At 43.3% G+C, this 14,787-nt stretch overlaps 1 protein-coding gene across 2 annotated transcripts in view; it reads left to right on the plus strand.

Moving 5' to 3' along the window:
* The window catches only part of actr10 (actin related protein 10), a 43,087-nt gene that overhangs the window by 18,687 nt on the left and 9,613 nt on the right, over nucleotides 1-14,787 (plus strand). For both annotated transcript variants that reach the window (XM_038779962.1, XM_038779969.1), the window contains exons 3-7: nucleotides 3,684-3,766; nucleotides 4,767-4,875; nucleotides 8,034-8,141; nucleotides 9,341-9,408; nucleotides 9,519-9,598. In XM_038779962.1, the coding sequence (XP_038635890.1) occupies nucleotides 3,684-3,766; nucleotides 4,767-4,875; nucleotides 8,034-8,141; nucleotides 9,341-9,408; nucleotides 9,519-9,598 (448 nt within the window). The remainder of the gene's footprint in view (nucleotides 1-3,683; nucleotides 3,767-4,766; nucleotides 4,876-8,033; nucleotides 8,142-9,340; nucleotides 9,409-9,518; nucleotides 9,599-14,787) is intronic.

The raw sequence follows: 14,787 nt of genomic DNA on the forward strand, positions 1-14,787 counted from the left end.
TATATAGCTCCTTTACTGTGTTAAAACATCTTGTGTTGCTTCAATAGTGCATGAGGAAACAAAAGGAAACCAGGAGGATGCAAAAGGCCAGAATTCTGCTTTTGTTTCTTTGTTTAACCATTGACTGCCTCTAATAATATATACTTTATATCTTTTCTAGTTACATCGAAGCAACATATTTTTCTGCTTGTGCTTACTGGTCCTGTTTTCTTTCGTGGAGTTGGGGGTGGAGAGATGCATGTTTTTGTAATTGTGTTTTTGGGCAAAACAATTTTAACTGAAGTCAAAAGATCATAAGACATAGGAGCAGAATTAGGCCACTCTGCCCATCATGTTGACAGGCCAACAAGAGGCGAGGCCACATTGGATTTGGTTTTGGGTAATGAACCAGGCCAGGTGTTAGATCTGGAGGTAGGTGAGCACTTTGGAAACAGTGACCACAATTCGGTGACCTTTACATTAATGATGGAAAGGGATAAGTATACCCCGCAGGGCAAGAGTTATAGCTGGGGGAAGGGCAATTATGATGCCATTAGACATGACTTAGGATGTGTTGGTTGGAGAAGTAGGCTGCAAGGGTTGGGCACACTGGATATGTGGAGCTTGTTCAAGGAACAGCTATTGCATGTTCTTGATAAGTACGTACCAGTCAGGCAGGGAGGAAGGGGTCGAGCGAGGGAACCGTGGTTTACCAAAGAAGTGGAATCACTTGTTAAGAGGAAGAAGGAGGCCTATGTGAAGATGAGGCATGAAGTTTCAGTTGGGGCGCTTGATAGTTACAAGGAAGCGAGGAAGGATCTAAAGAGAGAGCTGAGACGAGCAAGGAGGGGACATGAGAAGTCTTTGGCAGGTAGGATCAAGGAAAACCCAAAAGCTTTCTATAGGTATGTCAGGAATAAAAGAATGACTAGGGTAAGAGTAGGGCCAGTCAAGGACAGTGGTGGGAAGTTGTGTGTGGAGGCTGAGGAGATAAGCGAGATACTAAATGAATACTTTTCGTCAGTATTCACTCAAGAAAAAGATAATATTGTGGAGGAGAATGCTGAGACCCAGGCTATTAGAATAGATGGCATTGAGGTGCGTAGGGAAGAAGTGTTGGCAATTCTGGACAAGGTGAAAATAGATAAGTCCCCGGGGCCAGATGGGATTTATCCTAGGATTCTCTGGGAAGCCAGGGAAGAGATTGCTGAGCCTTTGGCTTTGATTTTTAGGTCATCATTGGCTACAGGAATAGTGCCAGAGGACTGGAGGATAGCAAATGTGGTCCCTTTGTTCAAGAAGGGGAGTAGAGATAACCCCGGTAACTATAGGCCGGTGAGCCTAACGTCTGTGGTGGGTAAAGTCTTGGAGAGGATTATAAAAGATACAATTTATAATCATCTAGATAGGAATAATATGATTAGGGACAGTCAGCATGGTTTTGTGAAGGGTAGGTCATGCCTCACAAACCTTATCGAGTTCTTTGAGAAGGTGACTGAACAGGTTGACGAGGGTAGAGCAGTTGATGTGGTGTATATGGATTTCAGTAAAGCGTTTGATAAGGTTCCCCACGGTCGTCTATTGCAGAAAATACGGAGGCTGGGGATTGAGGGTGATTTAGAGATGTGGATCAGAAATTGGCTAGTTGAAAGAAGACAGAGAGTGGTAGTTGATGGGAAATGTTCAGAATGGAGTTCAGTTACGAGTGGCGTACCACAAGGATCTGTTCTGGGGCCGTTGCTGTTTGTCATTTTTATAAATGACCTAGAGGAGGGCGCAGAAGGATGGGTGAGTAAATTTGCAGACGACACTAAAGTCGGTGGAGTTGTAGACAGTGCGGAAGGATGTTGCAGGTTACAGAGGGACATAGATAAGCTGCAGAGCTGGGCTGAGAGGTGGCAAATGGAGTTTAATGTGGAGAAGTGTGAGGTGATTCACTTTGGAAAGAATAACAGAAATGCGGAATATTTGGCTAATGGTAAAATTCTTGGTAGTGTGGATGAGCAGAGGGATCTCGGTGTCCATGTACATAGATCCCTGAAAGTTGCCACCCAGGTTGATAGGGTTGTGAAGAAGGCCTATGGTGTGTTGGCCTTTATTGGTAGAGGGATTGAGTTCCGGAGCCATGAGGTCATGTTGCAGTTGTACAAAACTCTAGTACGGCCGCATTTGGAGTATTGCGTACAGTTCTGGTCGCCTCATTATAGGAAGGACGTGGAAGCTTTGGAACGGGTGCAGAGGAGATTTACCAGGATGTTGCCTGGTATGGAGGGAAAATCTTATGAGGAAAGGCTGATGGACTTGAGGTTGTTTTCGTTAGAGAGAAGAAGGTTAAGAGGTGACTTAATAGAGGCATACAAAATGATCAGAGGGTTAGATAGGGTGGACAGCGAGAGCCTTCTCCCGCGGATGGAGGTGGCTAGCACGAGGGGACATAGCCTTAAATTGAGGGGTAATAGATATAGGACAGAGGTCAGAGGTGGGTTTTTTACGCAAAGAGTGGTGAGGCCGTGGAATGCCCTACCTGCAACAGTAGTGAACTCGCCAACATTGAGGGCATTTAAAAATTTATTGGATAAGCATATGGATGATAAGGGCATAGTGTAGGTTAGATGGCCTTTAGATTTTTTCCATGTCGGTGCAACATCGAGGGCCGAAGGGCCTGTACTGCGCTGTATCGTTCTATGTTCTATGTTCTAAGTCTACGCCGCCATTCAATCATGGCTGATATTTTCTCATCCCCATTCTTCTGCCTTCTCCCCATAACCCCTGATCCCCTTATTAATCAAGGACCTATCTACCTTTCTTAAAGACACTCCGTGATTTGGCCTCCACCGCCTTCTCCGTCAAAGAGTTCCACTGATCCACGACCCTCTGGCTGAAGAAATTCCTCCTCATCTCTGTTTTAAAGGATCTTCCCTTTAGTCTGATATTGTGTCCTCTGCTTCTAGTTTTTCTGACAAGTGGAAACATCCTCTCCATGTCCACTCTATCCAGGCCTTGCAGTATCCTGTAAGCTTCAATAAGATCCCCCCTCATCCTTCTAAACTCCAACGAGTACAAACCCAGAGTCCTCAACCGTTCCTTTACTTTTCTTAAATATTGCCTGAGATTTAGTATTGCTATTGGTATAACAGACATTTTCATCAATTCTGTTCAGCTTTCCATTTCCAGTTTTCCAACATTTATGGTTCAGTTTTGATCTTTCAACTGAGTTGAATGCTTCCAAATATGGTAGGCCTGTTGCGTAAAATTGGATAATATGACATGCTGATGGTGCCTTTGGAATGATGCACACACGAGCTATTTTTCATACATACTAGATGTTTTTACTTACCTACTGATTACTAATTAGAATAGTTTCAGCTTTGACAAAGGGTCACCTGGACTTGAAACTTTAGCCCTTTTCTCTCCCTACAGTTGCTGCCAGACCTACTGAGATTTTCCAGCATTTTCTCTTTTGGTGTGAGATTTCAGCATCCGCAGTAATTTGCTTTTATTAGAATATTTGTGTCAGTTTGCATTGTTTTTTTGCATGTGACGAACAGCGAGCCAAGTAGGAAAACTTTGCAGCTATATTTGCAGCAATAATAACAATAAACGTATCAGTCGCCACTGTAGATATACAGGACAATGGTTGTAAATTGTAAATCTCCAAATGAACATCTAGAATGCCAGTAAGATGCTTTTGCTTTTTTTTTCAGGCTGTTAAAGTAGTACAGTTCAACATCAACACTGAAGAGCTTTATGGGTATTTGAAGGAATTTATTCACATGTTGTACTTCAGGTAGGGTGAATTTAAATATTTTTAATACTGTAATTCAATATTTTAATGCTATTTTACATGCAAAGGAAGATGATATTTGGAACACAATGGAATCTGCATTCAATTTCTCACTTGTTTTTTTAAATATATTTACCTTCCCACACCAATTAGAGCAGACTTGTTCCAAATCTCTACACAATGCTACTCTTGATCTGGCTGCTGGAGCATATTTTATATTTTAATAAAAATCAGGGTAACATTTCTGAGTTGTGGTGGGAGTTGCTGATCTCCCACCATAACACCATTGACTTTAGCAGAAACACCATGGAGAAATGATGCAAAAGGCCCGTTCTGTAATCTGGAATTTGAACTGAAGTTACAGGAGAGTCCAGACAGAAATTCTTCCCCACTTTTTTTAATGAGTTACAAGAGTTTGCTGTTTGGGAAACAGTGGGTATAAACTTTAATTCAGTCTCCTTAGTTCAGCTACAATCATACTGCAATTTTCTTTGGAGAGGAAAAATATAAGATTTATAAAATACAATTTTCATTAAAGTTCTGAACAGAACGTGATTGATCCTTAATTATAAATTACATAGATTATCATAGAATCTACAGTGCAGAAGGAGGCTATTCAGCCCATCGAGTCTGCACCGGCTCTTGGAAAGAGCACCCTACCCAAGGTCAACACCTCCACCCTATCCCCATAACCCAGTAACCCCACCCAACACTAAGGGCAATTTATCATGGCCAATCCACCTAATCTGCACATCTTTGGACTGTGGGAGGAAACCCACGCGCACACGGGGAGGATGTGCAGACTCCGTACAGACAGTGACCCAAGCCGGAATCGAACCTGGGACCCTGGAGCTGTGAAGCAATTGTGCTATCCACAATGCTACCGTGCTGCCCCTAAATGCTGATAAGTCTTAAGTAACTTCTAGTTGACTATTTTCTGTTTGTTGATTAATTTCTCTGTCAAAGTTGGCTTAACTTTGTTTCTCCCCCTTTTCCTTTACAGACACTTACTGGTAAACCCAAGGGATCGTCGAGTTGTCATTATTGAATCTATTCTATGCCCATCACACTTCAGAGAAACGCTTACTAGAGTGTTCTTTAAACACTTTGAGGTAGGAAGCAATGTAACACATAATGCATTATACAGCAGTGAATAAATATGTCAGATTAACAAACCAAATGTAATCTAATTGGAAATTAGTTTATATGTGATGCGACCATCAATTCACTCAAAGACACGAGTAGTAGCAGACCGAGGTTTTAATCAGCTTAGAACAGTGCCTGTCTGCGACTGGTACAATACTGTAATCCTACCGGTCAACTGCTCTTTATATTTCCTTTCAAGGGGAGGAGCCATGGGCGGAGCCTGTACATGCCCCAACATATCCCCCTGTGGGTGAAGCCACACAATGGCCCATTGGTGGAGCCCACAAGGTCAACAACATAACATAGCTGCAACACAATGGCAGAACATGATGCTAATACACTTGTGAATTACTAGTACTATGCATTCACCACAATATGTTAGCTCAGTGACTGCCCATATAAATATTATTATTACTGGCTTTTTTGATTTCTGAAGGGAAAGGGAAAATGCTGGAAAATCTCAGCAAGTTTGGCAGCATCTGGAGGGAGAGAAACGAGCTAACGTTTCGAGTCTGATGACTCTTTGTCAAAGCTAACAGAGAAAGTGGGAAATATTTATACTGTGGAGTGAAAATTGAAGATGAGTCATAGCCACAGAAACCCAGGGAAACCGGGTGCTAATGGCCACAGATACTAAGGAAAGAGTGTTAATGGCAGTCCCCAGAGGGGACAAAATATGTGAAAGGTCAAACAGCAGGGAAACTATCAGAGGATGAACTGTAGGTGTGGGGGAAGGGGGAAGCAAAGAGGAGAAAGGTACAGGAAAGATGGATAAGATTGGAGGGGGGGGGGGGGGGATTAAATGTATATAAAGAAAGAAATGGTAAAAGACAGTTAAAATGAAATGAAAACAAATGGGTCGAGGTGGGGCTGATCATCTGAAATTGTTGAATTTGATGTTCAGGCCGGAAGGCTGTAGCGTGCCTAACCGGAAGATGAGATGTTGTTCCTCCAGTTTGCGTTGTACTTCACTGGAACATTGGAGCAGGCCAAGAACAGACATGTGGGCATGGGAGCAGGGTCTTTTGTTAAAATGGCAAGCAACAGGAAGGTCAGGATCCTGAATGTGCACAGAATTGATTTCTGAAGGGATTTGATAGTTTGTGGATTTTATAATTTGCCTGAACAGATTTGAAAAGCAGCTGATGTGCAAATGACCTATTTTCATCAAACAGGCTGCTCTTGTGACCAAAGAGAAAATGCTGGAAAATCTTGTTTTCAGATTCCAGCATCCGCAGTAATTTGCTTTTAGGTTGCTCTTGTGTACTTCTTAGTGGCACGATTTTAGTAGCATTGGAAGGAAACAGAACAGACTATGTACCTTCTCAATTAGAGAAGGCTATGTGCATTGTGGGTCACACAGGAGTAAATTAAATTTATCAGAATGGTACCTATCATACATTCTATTGTTTCATTGAACAATCTGAGAAATGTCTACTAAATTTTTAATTGCAGAACCAGACCAGGTTTGTTAATTCTCTGCCATACCACTAGATGGAGTACCACACCACAATGACTGCTCTATTTCTGGATGGAATTGGCCATAAGAGGAAAGAAAATTGGTTGATGCAGGAATTATCTCCTGGTGAATCTACAAGTATGAGCTGTTGGGAAATAGATATTTTGCAGTATTACATTTGGATTTTTGGATAATAATTAAAGACCTGGTAGATCATTTCAAATTGGAAATAATGAAGTGATTTGGACTCTGCGGATCCAGAGTTAGAAAATTCTTGACATGAAATAACCATGTGGCATTAAACGACAATTATTGATTTAGAATGTAAACTAACAAAGTTTATTGGAAAATAAAGATTAATACTTTATATTTCATTAGTCTAGGCACAGCACAGCACGGTACAAAGGTTCAACGTATGTTGGTCTATCCTTCCCATGGATCCAGTGACTTCTGGGATCTCCGTTTTTGGTTCCTTGAGCCTGGTCTCTTAATTCACAATGTTCTTTGAGATTTTAGCTTAGCCAACTTAATTGTTATAGACATAACTCTTGCATGCATCCCTTTGCAGATTTAAGACTTCAACTCTAATGCATCCTTTTCCAACCCACAGCTTCCAATCCACCTCAATTGCTGAAGCTACACAAAGCTGCCTGCTGAGAGCTCTCGCTCTCTCTCCCTGGTGGAAACACCTTTCTAACAAAGACTGTGACTTTCCCAAAATGATGATTGCTACAAATTTTCCTGAGCTAAACTTTAACTGACTGAACAATTCCTCAGAAACTAAGTGGTTATATATTTCATATTCACACTCTAGGCACCTACCAGGCTTTTTCCCTGGCAATCCCATCTATCACCGATCTCTAATGCTGGGTTCTTACGGAAATCCCTCAGCCTGTGACACACCCATCGACTAGCATTATCCTTACTTCCTAGCAAATGCCCTACTCCTAACTTTTCTTTCAAATGCTGCCCAAGCAAATGTCCTGTGACAAATCCTAGCCCTTGACAAGTTTAAAGACTTCTGTGACGTATCCCATTTTCTATACCTTTTTGCAGGTAGCTTTGCAGCATTTTGGCCTGAGTATGTGTGTCTGGATCGAAACCCAATATTTGCAACTCTTGATCAATGGGAAGAACACTACTAGCATCCACATAATAATCTAACAGTAATTTTTATTTCTAACCAGAAGTCCTTGGAACATCTAGTCCTTAAACCATTCTCCTGACCAATTAGCTTTGCAACCTTAGCAACCCTTCTAACTGCTAAACTATAACTGGTATGTTTGACTGGAAGCCCTGGAATATCTAGTCCTCAGACCACCTTCTTGGCCAGTCAGTATTATAGCGCTGGCTTTTTAGTGTTAAGTCAGACTTGCTGGAGCCCAAATTTATCTAGCTGTAACTTCAGGTCACTGCTAAAGAACACAAGTGTACTTTCTTAAAGCTATACCCCCAATATTTGGCATTTAAAAATGCCAACTTTAGGACTTTCTCAACAACATACATCAAAATTCATGAATCATCCCAATCATACATAGAAACTTTCAACGCTAAGCTTACATACTGTTCAATTTGAGAATTTAAGCATCATTAATTGCACAAATGAACCAATTGGGTGAAGTCAAACAATAAGTTATAAGATTTCTCCACTTTGTATATTTATAGGTTCCTTCAGTGCTCTTTGCTCCAAGCCATCTCATGTCTCTTCTGACTCTCGGTATCAATTCTGCTGTGGTATTAGATTGTGGATATACAGAAGCATTAGCATTACCTGTATCCTTTTGAAAATGTGTTTTTATTTTATAAAGAATGAATACGTGCGGGTTACTAAAAACAACTTGTCTAGTTTTTAACTGTCATCAATATAGCATGTGGCGGAAGCTCAGTTGTAGAAAATTATTTAAAAACACAAACTTGGTGACTGAATTTAATGGATTTATGATAAGGTTTCACAAAGAAGGCCCTCCAATGAGGGCATGCTGTGGATGCGTTTATTCACATTCCGTGCTTTTGGGCTCTGTTGACCACAACCAAAATTGTTTGTTCATTGGCTGTTGTTTGTTCCTGTTGAAATGAGTTTAATGTGGCAACAGTTGACTTGATTGCATTTGGAGCATTAATATCTTATTCCTTCAGCTTTTGAATGACTGAAACGTATGTTGTTTCAACTGGTTTGTAGAAAATTAAAAGAAAGTAAAGTATTTTTGGAGGAAAACAATTCGAATAGTTTTAGGCTATATTATGTAGATGTATAACAAAATCTATACAAATGGGAGATAAAGGGACAAGAGAAGGCGATCAGTCGAAGTAAACCATTTATACACTCGTGTTTTATAATGCAAATAGTTAGGTACCGTATTTGCTTCAAAGTTACAGCGAAAATACTTCTCTTAAGGTAATGCCCAAGGAAACTAGAATCTCTCTAGACATGAGGTCTGTGATTTATTTGTAAGGATTAAAATGCATTTTTAAAGATAAATCCTGTTTTTCTTCCTCCTTTGTTCCTAGTGCATTATATTGGTTCAATAGTCCCTACCAGTTATTCTATTTTTTATTATTGTATTTTTTTTTAACTATTTACTATTTTCTTTTCTTTGGTATGTTTGGGTGTGCCCTTCTCTTCTATTCTATATATGTGTGTGTGTATATATATATATATATGTTTCTTATCCTGTGTACATAACAGTAAATATACTTTGTTCAAAAAACGTAATAAAAAACATTTATAAAAAACAATATTGGTTCAATAGTGGAGAGAAAGCTTGAAGTCATATAGACTAGTTGGATTATGGGTGAGGTAGGAGTGGGGAGCAATAGTCTTGATGAGCCAGGTGGCTGTTTCTGTCCAGGAAGTTGATGGTAAAATGTTCCCTTAAAGGGGAAACAATGATGGTATGCAAAGCAATCGAGAAAATGTATGAAGGTGTTATATAGCTTTTTGTCTATTTGAAATTTAACCTTAGCTTTATCAGATTTATGAAGGAATTCCTATCTTGAATGCTTGGGAAGCACTTCCACTGGGAGGAAAGTCCATCCACATGTAAGGATTTAAAATATGTAACTTCTGCACATCTATTGATATTTTAATATTTGACATACTTAAAGATTGAAGTGGAAAAAATCCAAAATAAATGTTTTTAATTACTGAAGGGAGTTACAGTCACGGTTATTAGAAGAATGCAGTGTGGACACAGGGATTAAGACTGGAGAAGGCTTGGCATCTGTGATGAGTAAGGATTGACATACCAATTTTTAAACATATTGCATGTGTACAGATATTTCATGGCACTCCATCAATAATTTCTCTATTTTTATAAAAAACCGAAGCAATACATTTATAGACAGCTCTATCTGGTTTCAAAATACTTTACATCCAAAGAAATGCCTTTTCTGCTGAAGTTCTAGTTATTTATGCACATTGGTTGAAACATGAAATAGTAAAAAGTTCATTTTACAAATAATTTGAATGTATTAGATTTTTAGAAGTATCCAGTAGTAAGTTTTTAAAACAATATTTTTATTGAAATTGTAACGTTTTATATCAAATGATTTACAAAACACAACAGTACCAACACAGATATCAGAAAAAATACAAGCAACAACCATAACAGGAACCCCCAAAAACACAAATGCCACCCAGAACACCCACCCACTAACAACTAACAGTGACCAGATCTTTAAAGTGCAAAACAAACGTCTGCCATCCACGATAGAACCCATCAATCGACCCCCTCACCGTGAACTTGACCGTCTCAAGGTACAACAATTCCATCAAATCACCGAGCCATGCTTTGGTACTGGGTGGGGTCGCCTGCCTCCAGCTCAGCAGTATCCGTTACAGGGCCATTCACCTCCATTCCAAATACAGCAACTAACAGACAGGGCTCTAAGACAATATTCAGGATTCCCGATATAGTGCGGAAAAGGGACCACCCCAAAAACCCATCAGCTTGGGACAGGACCAGAACATGTGTGTATGGTGAGCAGGCCTTCTCAAGCACTGCTCATACTTATCCTCGACTCATCTTGGCCCTAAGCACCACCTTTAGCAGTATCAAGCTCAACCTCGTGCAAGATGTCCCTACGAAGGGACTCATTCCATACCTCCTCCAAAATGTGTCCCAGCTTCTTCTCCCACCTCGCCTTCACCTCATCCACTCTTCCCACATGACCCAACCATATATCCCAGACTTTGCATACGAGAGTATCCTTTCCAGCAAGGTAGATGGTGGTGCCTCCAGGAAAGTTGGAAATGCCCACCGAGCAAAGTCCTGCATCTGGTAATATTGGAACCTGTCGAGTCACTCAACCCCTGCTTTCTCCTTCAACTCCCCCAGCTCACAAACCGCCCTTCTGGAAACAATTCCCTCACATTCTCCAGCACCTTGTCTTTCCACCCCTTGAGTGTAACATCCAATTTCGCCAGCCCAAACAAGTAGTTCCTACAGATTAGGGCTTAAAATGCTGACGGAGTTGCCGACATTTCTTAGCGTGGAGACCACTACCAGATTCACAAAATATTTTACTGGCAAAAATGGCAGGGATGCCGTCACCAGGGCCTCCAGACCTGTCGCTCTACATGCCTCCAACTCCTTCTGTACCCAACTAACCTCCTAATCCCCAACACCTCCACATTGGCCACCCAGTAATAGTACAATAAATTAGGCAGTGCCAACCCGCCCACCAGCCTTTCCCTCTGCAGGACCCCTCCCCGTCATATGAAGCCCGTTATAAGCTGCTCCATTTCCCCCCAAAAAACGACTTTGGCAGAAAAGCTGGGAGGCATTGAAATAAGAACACAAATTGTGGCAAAATGGTCATCTTAATAGATTGAACTTGGCCTGCCAGCGACAGTGGAAGGCTGTCCCACCTCTGCAGGTTCGCTGTAACCCTGCTCGCCAAACTTGTAAAATTCAGTTTGTGAAGTCACATCCAACCCCAGGCCACCTGAACCCCCAAATAACGAAAACTGGTCCCCATCAGACGGATTGGCAATCTCCCCAACCCAGCACCTCCCCCTGAGTGCTAACCACAAAATATTCACTCTTCCCAACATATGGTTTATACCCTGAAAAGGAACAGAACTTCTGCAATATTCCCATTATCTCCCCCATGACTGGTCCTGGATTCCTAACATACAGTAAAAGATTGTCCGCGTATAGGGACTCCCTGTGCTCTACTCCACCCCTCCCAATTCCTCGCCACTTTTCCGAGGCCCTCAGTGCAATCACCAATGGTTCATAGAACATAGAACAGTACAGCACAGAACAGGCCCTTCGGCCCTCAATGTTGTGCCGAGCCATGATCACCCCACTCAAACCCACGTATCCACTCTATACCCGTAACCCAACAACCCCCCCCTTAACCTTACTTTTATTAGGACACTACGGGCAATTTAGCATGGCCAATCCACCTAACCTGCACATCTTTGGGCTGTGGGAGGAAACCGGAGCACCCGGAGGAAACCCACGCACACAGGGGGAGGACGTGCAGACTCCACACAGACAGTGACCCAGCCGGGAATCGAACCTGGGACCCTGGAGCTGTGAAGCATTTATGCTAACCACCATGCTACCCTGCTGCCCCTACTACCCTGCTGCCCCAGGGTAAAAACGATTGCCAACATTTAAAAAAATAAATTTAGCGTACCCAATTATTTTTTCCAATTAAGGGGCAATTTAGTGTGGCCAATCCACCTATCCTGCACATCTTTTTTGGGTTGTGGGGGCGAAACCCGCGCAGACACGGGGAGAATGTGAAAACTCCACACGGACAGTGACCCAGGGCCGGGATTCGAACCCGGGTCCTCAGCGCCGTAGGCAACAATGCTAACCACTGTGCCACCGTGCTTCCCTCGATTGCCAACATGAACAACAGTGGGGACATGGGGCATCCCTGCCTCATTCCCTGTATAGCCTGAATGACCCCGAATTCATGTTGTGTTCAAACACTAGCCACCGGCGCTTCATATAGTAGCAGGACCCAAACTTCTCCAGAACCAAGAACAAGTAGCTCCATTCGACCCTATGAAATGCCTTTCCGGCGTACAGAGACACAATAACCTCCGGTTCTGGTCCCACCATCGGTGAAAGAACTATAAGTAACCGTCTCACATTTGATGACAGTTTTAAGTTTTCTGCCCCTCACAAACCTTATTTGCTGTCTTCCCCCTCTCCCACCCACCACCTCTGGGAGGCAGGGCTCCAACCTCAACACTAATATTTTAGCCAAATGTTTTGCATCCATGTTGAGCAGAGAGATTGGGCGGTATGATGCACACTCTGTGGGGTCCTTGTCTTTCAGAAGGAGGGAGATGGAAGCCTACCTTAACGGCTCCGGAAGGAAACCCCGCGTCACTGAGTCATTAAACGTCCCCAGCTCAATGGGGCCAGCTGATCTGCGAACGTCTTGTAAAGATCTACCAGGAACCCATCAGGCCCCGGTGCCTTCCCAACCTGCATCTTACCCAGACCTCTGCGGACCTCCTCCAACCCCAATGGCGCCTCTAATGTTTCCTGCAACCTGTCCCCCACCTGAGGAAACTCCATGCCCTCCAAATACTTAACCATCTCCTGCTCATCCTCTTAACGACTCTGACTTGTAAGGCTCCTCATAAAAGGAACAAAACATCTTAATAATTTTCTCTGGGGTAGAGACCAATCCACCTCCAGATCGCCGGACCTGCACAATCTCCCTGGCAACCTCTTGCTGCCTTAGCTGATGTGCGAACAGTTGGCTAGCCTTTTCCCCATACTCATATACCATCCCCTTTAAGCGCCACAGCTGTAGCACCACCCGACCTTGGACAGTACGTCAAACTGCATTTGCAGCTTCCTGCGTGCCAATACTCTGGTATTGGGTCACTCGCGTGCTCCCTGTCCACACCCAGAATTTTATCCACGACCTCCTGACAGTCCCACCTGTTCTCCCTATCCATATACTACTTCTACGAGATGATCTCCCCCCTAATCACTGCCTTTAATGCCTCCCACACTGTAGACAGTGAGACCATCCCATTCTCATTCCATTCAAGGTCGTTCTTTATGGCCCCCAAAATCTTCGTACAAAATCCAAGATCTGATAATAGACCCACATCCAGCCTCCAACCTGCGTGCTGAGCTTGGCCCCCCTCCTACATTAAGTCCACCAGATGCGGCTGAAATGAGCACCGCTGAGTACTCTGCACTTTCACCCCAGGTAGCAAGGTCCTAACCACAACAAAAATAACAATACATGAATACAATTTGTGTACCGGCGAAAGAAACGAAAACTCCTTTTCCCCCTGGTGCATAAACCATGGATTGGCCCCTCTTGTCTCTTCTATAAATGCTCTTAACACTTTCACCAGCCCCGAAGGGACCAGTGATTGGGCCTGGAGTGATCCAACTTTGCATCCAAAGTACAATTGAAAACTCCTCCGCCCGTCAAGTCAACAACCGTCTCATAAACGTGACGTTGTCCCAATTCGGCACAGCCCCCCCCCATCAATGTACTGTGACTATCACATACCCCCCCCCCCCCCCCCCCGGGATCAGCCACCACCACAACTGCCTGAAAACGAACCCTCCTGCTGATCAGAATCGCCATCCCCATCCCCCCCAGTGCCCCACTGGCAAACCCTGAGTGAAAAGTCTGACTCACCCAGGCTTTCCACAACCTGATCTAATCCCGCACCGGCAGATGAGTTTCCTGTAGGAACACCACATCGCCCCCCCAGCTCTTTTAAATGGGCCTCCCCCTCAAGTCAGCCATTTACACTGTAGTGCAATATCCCTACCCAAACCCCTGGGTCCCCGGCCCATCTAAGATGGTCACCAGCCCCACCCACCAGATGAGACAAAGAAAAGCCCCATGTCACTTAGTTCATCTTCCAGGCTCCAGGCCCAACAAGCCACAACCTCTCTCTCTCTTCCCTCCCACTCCACTCCCGTTTGCTAGCCTCCCTTCTCCCCATCACTAGCAAAATTGCTCCCAAACAGGATCCACATAACATATACCCTTAAACAGCCAATTCACCCCTGCTTCCCCCCCCACCCCACGAACCATACCCAAATCCCAACAAGATCAGCAAACCTCTCTTCCCTCCAAGAGAAAAAAAACAAAGAAACACATACCGATCCCCTTTTACAACCAATTCCTTCCTGCAACAGAGCAAAAGTGAAACAGTGATTTAAAAACTGCCTGTCCGTTTGTTTGCCGAACGTCTGAAGCTCCTATGCCAGTACAACTGCCAATGTGTCTAATGTAATGGGTGCGATGGCCATCTTCCCTCCTTCACCTTCTTTTGACGGGCTTCCCCCCTGAGCTCTTTTAATATTGAGCTTTTTTTTGTTGACGATTTCGACATACCCCCGTCTGGAGATAGTTCACCTACTCAACTTACTGGGTCTGGGCACCAAAACGCCCCCCCCCCCCCCCC

Source organism: Scyliorhinus canicula, chromosome 2 (assembly GCF_902713615.1).
Source record: "Scyliorhinus canicula chromosome 2, sScyCan1.1, whole genome shotgun sequence".
Taxonomy (NCBI): domain Eukaryota; kingdom Metazoa; phylum Chordata; class Chondrichthyes; order Carcharhiniformes; family Scyliorhinidae; genus Scyliorhinus; species Scyliorhinus canicula.